The following is a 17,527-nucleotide window of genomic DNA, read 5'->3' as shown; positions in this document are numbered from 1 at the left end:
CTATTCCACAGTACTACATAGAGCCATGGCTACATGGAACTCTATTCCACAGTACTACATAGAGCCCTGACTACATGGAACTCTATTCCACAGTACTACGGAGAGCCATGGCTACATGGAACTCTATTCCACAGTACTACATAGAGCCATGGCTACATGGAACTCTATTCCACAGTACTACATAGAGCCATGGCTACATGGAACTCTATTCCACAGTACTACGGAGAGCCATGGCTACATGGAACTCTATTCCACAGTACTACGGAGAGCCATGGCTACATGGAACTCTATTCCACAGTACTACATAGAGACATGGCTACATGGAACTCTATTCCACAGTACTACATAGAGCCATGGCTACATGGAACTCTATTCCACAGTACTACATAGAGCCATGGCTACATGGAACTCTATTCCACAGTACTACATAGAGCCATGGCTACATGGAACTCTATTCCACAGTACTACATGGAACTCTATTCCACAGTACTACGGAGAGCCATGGCTACATGGAACTCTATTCCACAGTACTACGGAGAGCCATGGCTACATGGAACTCTATTCCACAGTACTACGGAGAGCCATGGCTACATGGAACTCTATTCCACAGTACTACGGAGAGCCATGGCTACATGGAACTCTATTCCACAGTACTACGGAGAGCCATGGCTACATGGAACTCTATTCCACAGTACTACATAGAGACATGACTACATGGAACTCTATTCCACAGTACTACGGAGAGCCATGGCTACATGGAACTCTATTCCACAGTACTACGGAGAGCCATGGCTACATGGAACTCTATTCCACAGTACTACGGAGAGCCATGGCTACATGGAACTCTATTCCACAGTACTACGGAGAGCCATGGCTACATGGAACTCTATTCCACAGTACTACGGAGAGCCATGGCTACATGGAACTCTATTCCACAGTACTACGGAGAGCCATGACTACATGGAACTCTATTCCACAGTACTACGGAGAGCCATGGCTACATGGAACTCTATTCCACAGTACTACGGAGAGCCATGGCTACATGGAACTCTATTCCACAGTACTACGGAGAGCCATGGCTACATGGAACTCTATTCCACAGTACTACGGAGAGCCATGGCTACATGGAACTCTATTCCACAGTACTACGGAGAGCCATGGCTACATGGAACTCTATTCCACAGTACTACATAGAGCCATGGCTACATGGAACTCTATTCCACAGTACTACATGGAACTCTATTCCACAGTACTACATAGAGCCATGACTACATGGAACTCTATTCCACAGTACTACATAGAGCCATGACTACATGGAACTCTATTCCACAGTACTACATGGAACTCTATTCCACAGTACTACATAGAGCCATGACTACATGGAACTCTATTCCACAGTACTACGGAGAGCCATGGCTACATGGAACTCTATTCCACAGTACTACGGAGAGCCATGGCTACATGGAACTCTATTCCACAGTACTACGGAGAGCCATGGCTACATGGAACTCTATTCCACAGTACTACGGAGAGCCATGGCTACATGGAACTCTATTCCACAGTACTACATAGAGACATGACTACATGGAACTCTATTCCACAGTACTACGGAGAGCCATGGCTACATGGAACTCTATTCCACAGTACTACGGAGAGCCATGGCTACATGGAACTCTATTCCACAGTACTACGGAGAGCCATGGCTACATGGAACTCTATTCCACAGTACTACGGAGAGCCATGGCTACATGGAACTCTATTCCACAGTACTACGGAGAGCCATGGCTACATGGAACTCTATTCCACAGTACTACGGAGAGCCATGACTACATGGAACTCTATTCCACAGTACTACGGAGAGCCATGGCTACATGGAACTCTATTCCACAGTACTACGGAGAGCCATGGCTACATGGAACTCTATTCCACAGTACTACGGAGAGCCATGGCTACATGGAACTCTATTCCACAGTACTACGGAGAGCCATGGCTACATGGAACTCTATTCCACAGTACTACGGAGAGCCATGGCTACATGGAACTCTATTCCACAGTACTACATAGAGCCATGGCTACATGGAACTCTATTCCACAGTACTACATGGAACTCTATTCCACAGTACTACATAGAGCCATGACTACATGGAACTCTATTCCACAGTACTACATAGAGCCATGACTACATGGAACTCTATTCCACAGTACTACATAGAGCCATGACTACATGGAACTCTATTCCACAGTACTACACAGAGCCATGACTACATGGAACTCTATTCCACAGTACTACATAGAGCCATGGCTACATGGAACTCTATTCCACAGTACTACATAGAGCCGTGACTACATGGAACTCTATTCCACAGTACTACATAGAGCCATGACTACATGGAACTCTATTCCACAGTACTACATAGAGCCATGGCTTCATGGAACTCTCTCTAACACTAACACAGGTACAAACAGACATAACATACACACTAACACAGGTAGAAACAGACATAACATACACACTAACACAGGTACAAACAGACATAACATACACACTAACACAGGTACAAACAGACATAACATACACACTAACACAGGTACAAACAGACATAACATACACACTAACACAGGTACAAACAGACATAACATACACACTAACACAGGTACAAACAGACATAACATACACACTAACACAGGTACAAACAGACATAACATACACACTAACACAGGTAGAAACAGACATAACATACACACTAACACAGGTACAAACAGACATAACATACACACTAACACAGGTACAAACAGACATAACATACACACTAACACAGGTACAAACAGACATAACATACACACTAACACAGGTAGAAACAGACATAACATACACACTAACACAGGTAGAAACAGACATAACATACACACTAACACAGGTACAAACAGACATAACATACACACTAACACAGGTACAAACAGACATAACATACACACTAACACAGGTAGAAACAGACATAACATACACACTAACACAGGTACAAACAGACATAACATACACACTAACACAGGTACAAACAGACATAACATACACACTAACACAGGTACAAACAGACATAACATACACACTAACACAGGTAGAAACAGACATAACATACACACTAACACAGGTAGAAACAGACATAACATACACACTAACACAGGTAGAAACAGACATAACATACACACTAACACAGGTACAAACAGACATAACATACACACTAACACAGGTGCAAACAGACATAACATACACACTAACACAGGTACAAACAGACATAACATACACACTAACACAGGTACAAACAGACATAACATACACACTAACACAGGTAGAAACAGACATAACATACACACTAACACAGGTACAAACAGACATAACATACACACTAACACAGGTACAAACAGACATAACATAGGCCGTCATTGAAAATAAGAATTTGTTCTTAACTGACTTGCCTAGTTAAATGAAGGTAAAATAAATAAATAAAATATTTATCCTATATTTCTCCTATCCTACTCCTATCCTACTCCTATCCTACTCCTACATCAGTCTGATTTTATTCGTATAGCTCCTGTATTATTCCTATCGTGTTCCTTTAAAAAAACAACGATGTGTATATATATATATACATTTATCTATATGTATGTATAAAGTAACTAAGATGTGTATATATCTATATATCTATATGTATGTATAAAGTAACTAAGATGTGTATATATACATTTATCTATATGTATGTATATGTTCCTGTATTATTTCCCCTAATAAGAATAAACTAATTAAATATACTCTGTTATTTTCCCCATACCTCTACCACTCCTCCCCTAAGGATAATAAACTAATTAAATATACTCTGTTATTTTCCCCATACCTCTACCAGCCCTCCCCTAAGGATAATAAATTAATTAAATATACTCTGTTATTTTCCCCATACCTCTACCAGCCCTCCCCTAATGAGAGTAAACTAATGGACAACAACATTTAGGCTTTTACTTCCAGTTTATACCTGCTAAATACATTTTACAGTATATTTTACCTGAGTTGTTGGTTTTAGTCCCACCCTTCAGCTCCATTCAACCCCTCCCATCCTACTCCTATATCCTACTCCTATATATTCAGCTCCATTCAACCCCTCCCATCCTACTCCTATATCCTACTCCTATATATTCAGCTCCATTCAACCCCTCCCATCCTACTCCTATATCCTACTCCTATATATTCAGCTCCATTCAACCCCTCCCATCCTACTCCTATATCCTACTCCTATATATTCAGCTCCATCCAACCCTCCCATCCTACTCCTATATCCTACTCCTATATATTCAGCTCCATTCAACCCCTCCCATCCTACTCCTATATCCTACTCCTATATATTCAGCTCCATCCAACCCCTCCCATCCTACTCCTATATCCTACTCCTATATATTCAGCTCCATTCAACCCCTCCCATCCTACTCCTATATTCTACTCCTATATATTCAGCTCCATCCAACCCCTCCCATCCTACTCCTATATCCTACTCCTATATATTCAGCTCCATCCAACCCCTCCCATCCTACTCCTATATCCTACTCCTATATATTCAGCTCCATTCAACCCCTCCCAACCTACTCCTATATCCTACTCCTATATATTCAGCTCCATCCAACCCCTCCCATCCTACTCCTATATCCTACTCCTATATATTCAGCTCCATCCAACCCCTCCCATCCTACTCCTATATCCTACTCCTATATATTCAGCTCCATCCAACCCCTCCCATCCTACTCCTATATCCTACTCCTATATATTCAGCTCCATTCAACCCCTCCCATCCCTGAAGACAGTTTAGATTTCTAAAGTCAGCAAAAAAAATGTACGTCCTTTTTTCAGGATCCTGTCTTTCAAAGATAATTTGTAGAAATCCAAATAACTTCACAGATCTTCATTGTAAAGGGTTTAAACACTGTTTCCCATGCTTGTTCAATGAACCATAAACAATGAATGAACATGCACCTGTGGAACGGTCGTTAAGACACTAACAGCTTACAGACGGTAGGCAATTAAGGTCACAGTTATGAAAACTTAGGACACTAAAGAGGCCTTTCTACTGACTGAAAAACATCAAAAGAATGATGCCCAGGGTCCCTGCTCATCTGCGTGAACGTGCCTTAGGCATGCTGCAAGGAGGCATGAGGACTGCAGATGTGGCCAGGGCAATAAATTGCAATGTCCGTACTGTGAGACGCCTAAGACAGCGCTACAGGGAGACAGGACGGACAGCTGATCATCCTCGCAGTGGCAGACCATGTGTAACAACACCTGCATAGGATCGGTACATCCGAACATCACACCTGCGGGACAGGTACAGGATGGCAACAACAACTGCCCGAGTTACACCAGGAACGTACAATCCCTCCATCAGTGATCAGACTGTTTGCAATAGGCTGAGAGCCTGTTGTAAGGCAGGTCCTCACCAGACATCACCAGCAACAACGTCGCCTATGGGCACAAACCCACTGTCGCTGGATCAGACAGGACTGACAAAAAGTGCTCTTCACTGACGAGTCACGGTTTTGTCTCACCAGGGGTGATGGTCGCATTTGTGTTTATCGTTGAAGGACTGAGTGTTACACCGAGGCCTGTACTCTGGAGCGGGATCGATTTGGAGGTGAAGGGTCTGTCATTGCAGGCAATCTCATGTGGTACCCTTCCTGCAGGCTCATCCTGACATGACCCTCCAGCATGACAATGTCACCAGTCATACTGCTCGTTCTGTGCGTGATTTCCTGCAAGACAGGAATGTCAGTGTTCTGCCATGGTCAGTGAAGAACCTGGATCTCAATCCCATAGAACACCCTGGGACATGTTGGATCGGAGGGTGAGGGCTAGGGCCATTCCCCCCACAGATGTCTGGGACCTGTTAGATTGGAGGGTGAGGGCTAGGGCCCCCCAGAAATGTTTGGGAGCTTGCCGGTGCCTTGGTGGAAGAGTGGGGTAACATCTCACAGCAAGAACTGGCAAATATGGTACAGTCCATGAGGAGGAGATGCACTGCAATACTTAATGCAGCTGGTGGCCACACCAGATACTGACTGTTACTTTTGATTTGAACCCCCCCCCCCTTTGATCAGGGACACATTATTCCATTTCTGTTAGTCACATGTCTGTGGAACTTGTTCAATTTATGTCTCAGTTGTTGAATCTTGTCGTGTTCATCCAGATATTTACACATGATAAGTTTGCTGAAAATAAACCCATTTGACAGTGGGAGGACATTTTCTTTTTTCTTTTTTGCTGAGTTTATGTGCCATATATTTTTTTCAACTGTGCTGTGATGTTTCTGAACCTTTTTATTTTCATAGTTTCTACAGATCTCTCCGTTTAAATTAAAGATAAACATGTTTTGCTAAGAGTATTATTATATTATTGATCGATTGACTATGACTTTTCAGATCACCCTACAGTGCTATTTGCAGAGTTCAACTCCAAGTAAATGTTTCTGTTCTGTAGCCATTTCTGGACTTGTGACCAAAAAAACAAGCTACACATGGAAAGTACCAAAACAACACACGATTCTGTCTCTTCACATCCAAATCTGCAGAGCTGGGTTGTATCCCCAATATATCAAACATTCGATTGGTTGCAAAAATGTTGTATAATTATTATTTTTAAGTGTTTTTATTCCGGCGTCGTTTGGCTGATCAGTTTAGTAACCGTTTCTAAATATGTCCCATGGAATCGGTACGTCGGAAATCTCTTCCCAACTAGGGTACCACGCCTTACTGTTGAATCAAGATGGTGGTGAATTAAGTAGTGAATGCAGGTGATTGTCCTGGGCCCCTCTGACTCAATGTGTCTGATGATGTTCCCACAGGAAAGAGCTTCACGCTGACCATCACAGTGTTCACCAACCCTCCTCAAGTAGCAACGTACCACCGAGCCATTAAAGTCACCGTGGACGGACCCCGCGAGCCTCGGAGTGAGTACACACACACAAACACACACACACACACACACACACACACACTCACTCACTCACTCACTCACACACACACACACACACACACACAGCACGTCAAGTGTTGTTGGACTGAATGGTAACAGCTAGTAAAATCAGTCAAACAGAGCTTTTCTTTATAGGAAACAGGTGTGATTATCTAAAGAGCCAATCAACAGGTGTGATTATCTAAAGAGCCAATCAACAGGTCTGATTATCTAAAGAGCCAATCAACAGGTCTGATTATCTAAAGAGCCAATCAACGGGTCTGATTATCTAAAGAGCCAATCAACAGGTCTGATTATCTAAAGAGCCAATCAACAGGTCTGATTATCTAAAGAGCCGATCAACAGGTCTGATTATCTAAAGAGCCAATCAACAGGTCTGATTATCTAAAGAGCCAATCAACAGGTCTGGTTATCTAAAGAGCCAATCAACAGGTCTGATTATCTAAAGAGCCAAACAACAGGTCTGATTATCTAAAGAGCCAATCAACAGGTCTGATTATCTAAAGAGCCAATCAACAGGTCTGATTATCTAAAGAGCCAATCAACAGGTCTGATTATCTAAAGAGCCTATCAACAGGTCTGATTATCTAAAGAGCCGATCAACAGGTCTGATTATCTAAAGAGCCAATCAACAGGTCTGATTATCTAAAGAGCCAATCAACAGGTCTGATTATCTAAAGAGCCAATCAACAGGTCTGATTATCTAAAGAGCCAATCAACAGGTCTGATTATCTAAAGAGCCAATCAACAGGTCTGATTATCTAAAGATCCAATCAACAGGTCTGATTATCTAAAGAGCCAATCAACAGGTCTGATTATCTAAAGAGCCAATCAACAGGTCTGATTATCTAAAGAGCCAATCAACAGGTCTGATTATCTAAAGAGCCAATCAACAGGTTTTTAATTAAACCGTGCTCTGAGAAATCATGTTGCTTCCTACGTAATGGTAAGAGAGGCTGGGCTTTAGGGGTAGATGGTGTGTGTGTGGGGGGTAGACGGGATAGCAGAGTGCTAGCCTCAGCTCTATTTAATGGTGCTTATAAAAACAACTGAAGAGTATTTTTTTTTTTACTATTTCCATCTAGTGCCAACTGGTCTGGCAGGCAGCTGTTCTCTCCTCCCTCACTTTCCTCTCCTCCCTCCCTATTCATAAAAACATTATTCTCCACTCTGGCGTCTCAATGAACACTATCAAATCACAAACAACTTCCCTCTCTCCCCCTCTTCGTCTCTCTGTTACCCAGGCCTATAAACACACAGGGCACAAGGAGACAGAGAGAACGAGAGAGAGAGAGAGAGAGAGATACTTTGACAATATAAGTAATTTAACTTGCCATGTTAATAAAGTCTTCAGCAGTAAATGTAATTGGAGAGAGAGAGAGAGAGAGAGGGAGAGACAGACAGACAGACAGACAGACGGACAGAGAGGGGGGGTGGAGAATCTGAGCACCCGGCTACCCTACTGGGATCTGAAGTCAAATGTCTACTGTTTTGCTGACTGTCTGGTGCTTTGTCACCAACCAAGGAGGGCCTACAGCAGCACCTAGATCTTCTGCACAGATTCTGTCAGATCTGGGCACTGACAGACCTGGGCCCTGACAGATCTGGGCCCTGACAGACCTGGGCCCTGACAGACCTGGGCCCTGACAGACCTGGGCCCTGACAGATCTGGGCCCTGACAGACCTGGGCCCTGACAGACCTGGGCCCTGACAGATCTGGGCCCTGACAGATCTGGGCCCTGACAGACCTGGGCCCTGACAGACCTGGGCCCTGACAGACCTGGGCCCTAACAGTAAATCTCAGTAAGATACAAATAATGGTGTTCCAAAAAAAGGTCCAGTCACCAGGACCACAAATACAAATTCCATCTAGACACCGTTGCCATGGAGCACACACAAAAACTATACATACCTCTGCCTATACATCAGCGCCACAGGTAACTTCCACAAAGCTGTGAACGATCTGAGAGACAAGGCAAGAAGGGCCTTCTATGCCATCAAAAGAAACGTAAAATCTGACATCCCAATTAGGATCTGGCTTAAAATACTTGAATCAGTTATAGAACCCAATGCCCTTTATGGTTGTGAGGTCTGGGGTCCACTCACCAACCAAGAATTCACTAAATGGGACAAACACCAAATTGAGACTATGCTTGCAGAATTCTGCAAAAAATATGCACAACATAAAACACCAAATAATGCATGCAGAGCAGAATTAGGCCGATACCCGCTAATGATCAAAATCCAGATAAGAGAAGTTAAATTCTACAACCACCTAAAAGGAAGCGATTCCCAAACCTTCCATAACAAAGCCATCACCTACAGAGAGATGAACCTGGTAGAAGAGTCCCCTAAGCAAGCTGGTCATGGGGCTCTGTTCACAAACACAACCAGACCCCACAGAGCCCCAGGACAGAAACACAATTCGAACCAACCAAATCATGAGAAAACAAAGATATAATGACTTGGCACATTGGAAAGAGTTACCAAAATACCTGACCGCCGTGACTGATCCAAACTTAAGGAAAGCTTTGACTATGTACAGACTCAGTGAGCATAGCCTTGCTATTGAGAAAGGCCACCGTAGGCAGACATGGCTCTCAAGAGAAGACAGGCTATGTGCTCACTGCCCACAAAATGAGGTGGAAACTGAGCTGCACTTCCTAACCTCCTGCCAAATGTATGACCATATTAGAGACAGATATTTCCCTCAGATTACACAGACACACAAAGAATTCGAAAAACAATTACACTTTTGATTAACCCCCATATCTACTGGGTGAAATACCACAGTGTGCCATCACAGCAGCAAGATTTGTGACTTACCACAAGAAAAGGTCAACCAGTGAAGAACAAACACCATTGTAAATACAACCCATATTTATGTTTATTTATTTTCCCTTTTGTACTTTAACTCTTTTCACATCGTTACAACACTGTATATAGACATAATATGACATTTGAAATGTCTCTATTCCTTTGGAACTTCTGTCAGTGTAATGTTTACTCTTCATTTTATATTGTTTATTTCACTTTAGTTTATTCTCTACTTCACTTGCTTTGGCAATGTTAACATATGTTTCCCATGCCATTAGAGCGACATATACATACACACAATAACATGTAGAGACATACACACACACAGAGAGACACACACACACACACACACACACACACACACACACACACACACACACACACACACACACACACACACACACACAGCAAACACAGACATATGCAGATTACACACACACATACATATATTAGCTAGAGGCTAACTGGTTGTATGATACTGTGATATTAGCTAGAGGCTAACTGGCTGTATGATACTGTGATATTAGCTAGAGGCTAACTGGCTGTATGATACTGTGATATTAGATAGAGGCTAATTGGCTGTATGATACTGTGATATTAGCTAGAGGCTAACTGGTTGTATGATACTGTGATATTAGCTAGAGGCTAACTGGCTGTATGATACTGTGATATTAGCTAGAGGCTAACTGGCTGTATGATACTGTGATATTAGCTAGAGGCTAACTGGCTGTATGATACTGTGATATTAGCTAGAGGCTAACTGGCTGTATGATACTGTGATATTAGCTAGAGGCTAACTGGCTGTATGATACTGTGATATTAGCTAGAGGCTAACTGGCTGTATGATACTGTGATATTAGCTAGAGGCTAACTGGCTGTATGATACTGTGATATTAGCTAGAGGCTAACTGGTTGTATGATACAGTGATATTAGCTAGAGGCTAACTGGCTGTATGATACTGTGATATTACCTAGAGGCTAACTGGTTGTATGATACTGTGATATTAGCTAGAGGCTAACTGGTTGTATGATACAGTGATATTAGCTAGAGGCTAACTGGTGGATACTGTGATATTACCTAGATACTGGCTGAAATTAGCTAGAGGCTAACTGGCTGTATGATACTGTGATATTAGCTAGAGGCTAACTGGTTGTATGATACAGTGATATTAGCTAGAGGCTAACTGGCTGTATGATACTGTGATATTACCTATAGGCTAACTGGTTGTATGATACAGTGATATTACCTATAGGCTAACTGGTTGTATGATACAGTGATATTAGCTAGAGGCTAACTGGTTGTATGATACTGTGATATTAGCTAGAGGCTAACTGGTTGTATGATACTGTGATATTAGTTAGAGGCTAACTGGCTGTATGATACTGTGATATTAGCTAGAGGCTAACTGGCTGTATGATACTGTGATATTAGCTAGAGGCTAACTGGCTGTATGATACTGTGAAATTAGCTAGAGGCTAACTGGCTGTATGATACTTTGATATTAGCTAGAGACTAACTGGCTGTATGATACTGTGATATTAGCTAGAGGCTAACTGGCTGTATGATACTGTGAAATTAGCTAGAGGCTAACTGGCTGTATGATACTGTGATATTAGCTAGAGGCTAACTGGCTGTATGATACTGTGAAATTAGCTAGAGGCTAACTGGCTGTATGATACTGTGATATTAGCTAGAGGCTAACTGGCTGTATGATACTGTGATATTAGCTAGAGGCTAACTGGCTGTATGATACTGTGAAATTAGCTAGAGGCTAACTGGCTGTATGATACTGTGATATTAGCTAGAGGCTAACTGGCTGTATGATACTGTGAAATTAGCTAGAGGCTAACTGGCTGTATGATACTGTGATATTAGCTAGAAGCTAACTGGTTGTATGATACTGTGATATTAGCTAGAGGCTAACTGGTTGTGTGATACAGTGACATTAGCTAGAGGCTAACTGGCTGTATGATACTGTGATATAACCTAGAGGCTAACTGGTTGTATGATACTGTGATATTACCTAGAGGCTAACTGGTTGTATGATACTGTGATATTAGCTAGAGGCTAACTGGTTGTATGATACTGTGATATTAGCTAGAGGCTAACTGGCTGTATGATACTGTGATATTAGCTAGAGGCTAACTGGCTGTATGATACTGTGATATTAGATAGAGGCTAACTGGTTGTATGATACAGTGATATTACCTAGAGGCTAACTGGCTGTATGATACTGTGATATTACCTAGAGGCTAACTGGTTGTATGATACTGTGATATTAGCTAGAGGCTAACTGGCTGTATGATACTGTGATATTAGCTAGAGGCTAACTGGCTGTATGATACTGTGATATTAGATAGAGGCTAATTGGCTGTATGATACTGTGATATTAGCTAGAGGCTAACTGGCTGTATGATACTGTGATATTAGCTAGAAGCTAACTGGTTGTATGATACTGTGATATTAGCTAGAGGCTAACTGGTTGTGTGATACAGTGACATTAGCTAGAGGCTAACTGGCTGTATGATACTGTGATATTACCTAGAGGCTAACTGGTTGTGTGATACAGTGATATTAGCTAGAGGCTAACTGGCTGTATGATACTGTGATGTTAGCTAGAGGCTAACTGGTTGTATGATACTGTGATATTACCTAGAGGCTAACTGGTTGTATGATACTGTGATATTAGCTAGAGGCTAACTGGTTGTATGATACTGTGATATTAGCTAGAGGCTAACTGGCTGTATGATACTGTGATATTAGATAGAGGCTAACTGGCTGTATGATACTGTGAAATTAGCGAGAGGCTAACTGTCTGTATGATACTGTGATATTAGCTAGAGGCTAACTGGCTGTATGATACTGTGATATTAGCTAGAGGCTAACTGGTTGTATGATACTGTGATATTACCTAGAGGCTAACTGGCTGTATGATACTGTGAAATTAGCTAGAGGCTAACTGTCTGTATGATACTGTGATATTAGCTAGAGGCTAACTGGCTGTATGATACTGTGAAATTAGCTAGAGGCTAACTGGCTGTATGATACTGTGATATTAGCTAGAGGCTAACTGGCTGTATGATACTGTGATATTAGCTAGAGGCTAACTGGCTGTATGATACTGTGAAATTAGCTAGAGGCTAACTGGCTGTATGATACTGTGATATTAGCTAGAGGCTAACTGGCTGTATGATACTGTGATATTAGCTAGAGGCTAACTGGCTGTATGATACTGTGATATTAGCTAGAAGCTAACTGGTTGTATGATACTGTGATATTAGCTAGAGGCTAACTGGTTGTGTGATACAGTGACATTAGCTAGAGGCTAACTGGCTGTATGATACTGTGATATAACCTAGAGGCTAACTGGTTGTATGATACTGTGATATTACCTAGAGGCTAACTGGTTGTATGATACTGTGATATTAGCTAGAGGCTAACTGGTTGTATGATACTGTGATATTAGCTAGAGGCTAACTGGCTGTATGATACTGTGATATTAGCTAGAGGCTAACTGGCTGTATGATACTGTGATATTAGATAGAGGCTAACTGGTTGTATGATACAGTGATATTACCTAGAGGCTAACTGGCTGTATGATACTGTGATATTACCTAGAGGCTAACTGGTTGTATGATACTGTGATATTACCTAGAGGCTAACTGGTTGTGTGATACAGTGATATTAGCTAGAGGCTAACTGGCTGTATGATACTGTGATATTAGCTAGAGGCTAACTGGTTGTATGATACTGTGATATTACCTAGAGGCTAACTGGTTGTATGATACTGTGATATTAGCTAGAGGCTAACTGGTTGTATGATACTGTGATATTAGCTAGAGGCTAACTGGCTGTATGATACTGTGATATTAGATAGAGGCTAATTGGCTGTATGATACTGTCATATTAGCTAGAGGCTAACTGGCTGTATGATACTGTGATATTAGCTAGAGGCTAACTGGCTGTATGATACTGTGATATTAGCTAGAGGCTAACTGGTTGTATGATACAGTCATATTAGCTAGAGGCTAACTGGTTGTATGATACTGTGATATTAGCTAGAGGCTAACTGGCTGTATGATACTGTGATATTAGCTAGAGGCTAACTGGCTGTATGATACTGTGATATTAGCTAGAGGCTAACTGGCTGTATGATACTGTGATATTACCTAGAGGCTAACTGGTTGTATGATACTGTGATATTACCTAGAGGCTAACTGGTTGTATGATACTGTGATATTAGCTAGAGGCTAACTGGTTGTATGATACTGTGATATTAGCTAGAGGCTAACTGGCTGTATGATACTGTGATATTAGCTAGAGGCTAACTGGCTGTATGATACTGTGATATTAGATAGAGGCTAACTGGTTGTATGATACAGTGATATTACCTAGAGGCTAACTGGCTGTATGATACTGTGATATTACCTAGAGGCTAACTGGTGGATGATACTGTGATATTAGCTAGAGGCTAACTGGCTGTATGATACTGTGATATTAGCTAGAGGCTAACTGGCTGTATGATACTGTGATATTAGATAGAGGCTAATTGGCTGTATGATACTGTGATATTAGCTAGAGGCTAACTGGCTGTATGATACTGTGATATTAGCTAGAAGCTAACTGGTTGTATGATACTGTGATATTAGCTAGAGGCTAACTGGTTGTGTGATACAGTGACATTAGCTAGAGGCTAACTGGCTGTATGATACTGTGATATTACCTAGAGGCTAACTGGTTGTGTGATACAGTGATATTAGCTAGAGGCTAACTGGCTGTATGATACTGTGATATTAGCTAGAGGCTAACTGGTTGTATGATACTGTGATATTACCTAGAGGCTAACTGGTTGTATGATACTGTGATATTAGCTAGAGGCTAACTGGTTGTATGATACTGTGATATTAGCTAGAGGCTAACTGGCTGTATGATACTGTGATATTATATAGAGGCTAATTGGCTGTATGATACTGTCATATTAGCTAGAGGCTAACTGGCTGTATGATACTGTGATATTAGCTAGAGGCTAACTGGCTGTATGATACTGTGATATTAGCTAGAGGCTAACTGGTTGTATGATACTGTGATATTACCTAGAGGCTAATTGGCTGTATGATACTGTGAAATTAGCTAGAGGCTAACTGGCTGTATGATACTGTGATATTAGCTAGAGGCTAACTGGCTGTATGATACTGTGAAATTAGCTAGAGGCTAACTGGCTGTATGATACTGTGATATTAGCTAGAGGCTAACTGGCTGTATGATACTGTGATATTAGCTAGAGGCTAACTGGCTGTATGATACTGTGAAATTAGCTAGAGGCTAACTGGCTGTATGATACTGTGATATTAGCTAGAGGCTAACTGGCTGTATGATACTGTGATATTAGCTAGAGGCTAACTGGCTGTATGATACTGTGATATTAGCTAGAAGCTAACTGGTTGTATGATACTGTGATATTAGCTAGAGGCTAACTGGTTGTGTGATACAGTGACATTAGCTAGAGGCTAACTGGCTGTATGATACTGTGATATAACCTAGAGGCTAACTGGTTGTATGATACTGTGATATTACCTAGAGGCTAACTGGTTGTATGATACTGTGATATTAGCTAGAGGCTAACTGGCTGTATGATACTGTGATATTAGCTAGAGGCTAACTGGCTGTATGATACTGTGATATTAGATAGAGGCTAATTGGCTGTATGATACTGTGATATTAGCTAGAGGCTAACTGGTTGTATGATACTGTGATATTGCCTAGAGGCTAACTGGCTGTATGATACTGTGAAATTAGCTAGAGGCTAACTGGCTGTATGATACTGTGATATTAGCTAGAGGCTAACTGGCTGTATGATACTGTGAAATTAGCTAGAGGCTAACTGGCTGTATGATACTGTGATATTAGCTAGAGGCTAACTGGCTGTATGATACTGTGATATTAGCTAGAGGCTAACTGGCTGTATGATACTGTGAAATTAGCTAGAGGCTAACTGGCTGTATGATACTGTGATATTAGCTAGAGGCTAACTGGCTGTATGATACTGTGATATTAGCTAGAGGCTAACTGGCTGTATGATACTGTGATATTAGCTAGAAGCTAACTGGTTGTATGATACTGTGATATTAGCTAGAGGCTAACTGGTTGTGTGATACAGTGACATTAGCTAGAGGCTAACTGGCTGTATGATACTGTGATATAACCTAGAGGCTAACTGGTTGTATGATACTGTGATATTACCTAGAGGCTAACTGGTTGTATGATACTGTGATATTAGCTAGAGGCTAACTGGCTGTATGATACTGTGATATTAGCTAGAGGCTAACTGGCTGTATGATACTGTGATATTAGATAGAGGCTACTTGGCTGTATGATACTGTGATATTAGCTAGAGGCTAACTGGCTGTATGATACTGTGATATTAGCTAGAAGCTAACTGGTTGTATGATACTGTGATATTAGCTAGAGGCTAACTGGTTGTGTGATACAGTGACATTAGCTAGAGGCTAACTGGCTGTATGATACTGTGATATTACCTAGAGGCTAACTGGTTGTGTGATACAGTGATATTAGCTAGAGGCTAACTGGCTGTATGATACTGTGATATTAGCTAGAGGCTAACTGGTTGTATGATACTGTGATATTACCTAGAGGCTAACTGGTTGTATGATACTGTGATATTAGCTAGAGGCTAACTGGTTGTATGATACTGTGATATTAGCTAGAGGCTAACTGGCTGTATGATACTGTGATATTAGATAGAGGCTAATTGGCTGTATGATACTGTCATATTAGCTAGAGGCTAACTGGCTGTATGATACTGTGATATTAGCTAGAGGCTAACTGGCTGTATGATACTGTGATATTAGCTAGAGGCTAACTGGTTGTATGATACAGTCATATTAGCTAGAGGCTAACTGGTTGTATGATACTGTGATATTAGCTAGAGGCTAACTGGCTGTATGATACTGTGATATTAGCTAGAGGCTAACTGGCTGTATGATACTGTGATATTAGCTAGAGGCTAACTGGCTGTATGATACTGTGATATTACCTAGAGGCTAACTGGTTGTATGATACTGTGATATTACCTAGAGGCTAACTGGTTGTATGATACTGTGATATTACCTAGAGGCTAACTGGTTGTATGATACTGTGATATTAGCTAGAGGCTAACTGGCTGTATGATACTGTGATATTAGCTAGAGGCTAACTGGCTGTATGATACTGTGATATTAGCTAGAGGCTAACTGGTTGTATGATACTGTGATATTAGCTAGAGGCTAACTGGCTGTATGATACTGTGATATTAGCTAGAGGCTAACTGGCTGTATGATACTGTGATATTAGCTAGAGGCTAACTGGCTGTATGATACTGTGATATTAGCTAGAGGCTAACTGGCTGTATGATACTGTGATATTACCTAGAGGCTAACTGGTTGTATGATACTGTGATATTAGCTAGAGGCTAACTGGCTGTATGATACTGTGATATTAGCTAGAGGCTAACTGGCTGTATGATACTGTGATATTAGCTAGAGGCTAACTGGCTGTATGATACTGTGATATTAGCTAGAGGCTAACTGGCTGTATGATACTGTGATATTAGCTCCTCTAACTTGACTGATGGCAGCAGGCATTCCACCTCCGGTAGACAGGCTAGCTACTCTAACTTGATTGATGGCAGCAGGCATTCCACCTCA

General features: G+C 41.5%; 1 protein-coding gene across 1 annotated transcript in view; it reads left to right on the top strand.

The window, feature by feature from the left end:
* LOC115126264 (runt-related transcription factor 1-like) overlaps positions 1-17,527 on the top strand; it is a 71,853-nt gene that overhangs the window by 15,282 nt on the left and 39,044 nt on the right. Inside the window, exon 3 of the mRNA XM_065026121.1 lies at positions 6,876-6,980. Coding sequence (XP_064882193.1) covers positions 6,876-6,980 — 105 coding nt within the window. The remainder of the gene's footprint in view (positions 1-6,875; positions 6,981-17,527) is intronic.

Source organism: Oncorhynchus nerka, linkage group LG13 (genome assembly GCF_034236695.1).
Source record: "Oncorhynchus nerka isolate Pitt River linkage group LG13, Oner_Uvic_2.0, whole genome shotgun sequence".
NCBI lineage: Eukaryota > Metazoa > Chordata > Actinopteri > Salmoniformes > Salmonidae > Oncorhynchus > Oncorhynchus nerka.
Note: the sequence above shows the minus strand (reverse complement) of the source record. Positions and strands in the feature narration are given on the sequence as shown.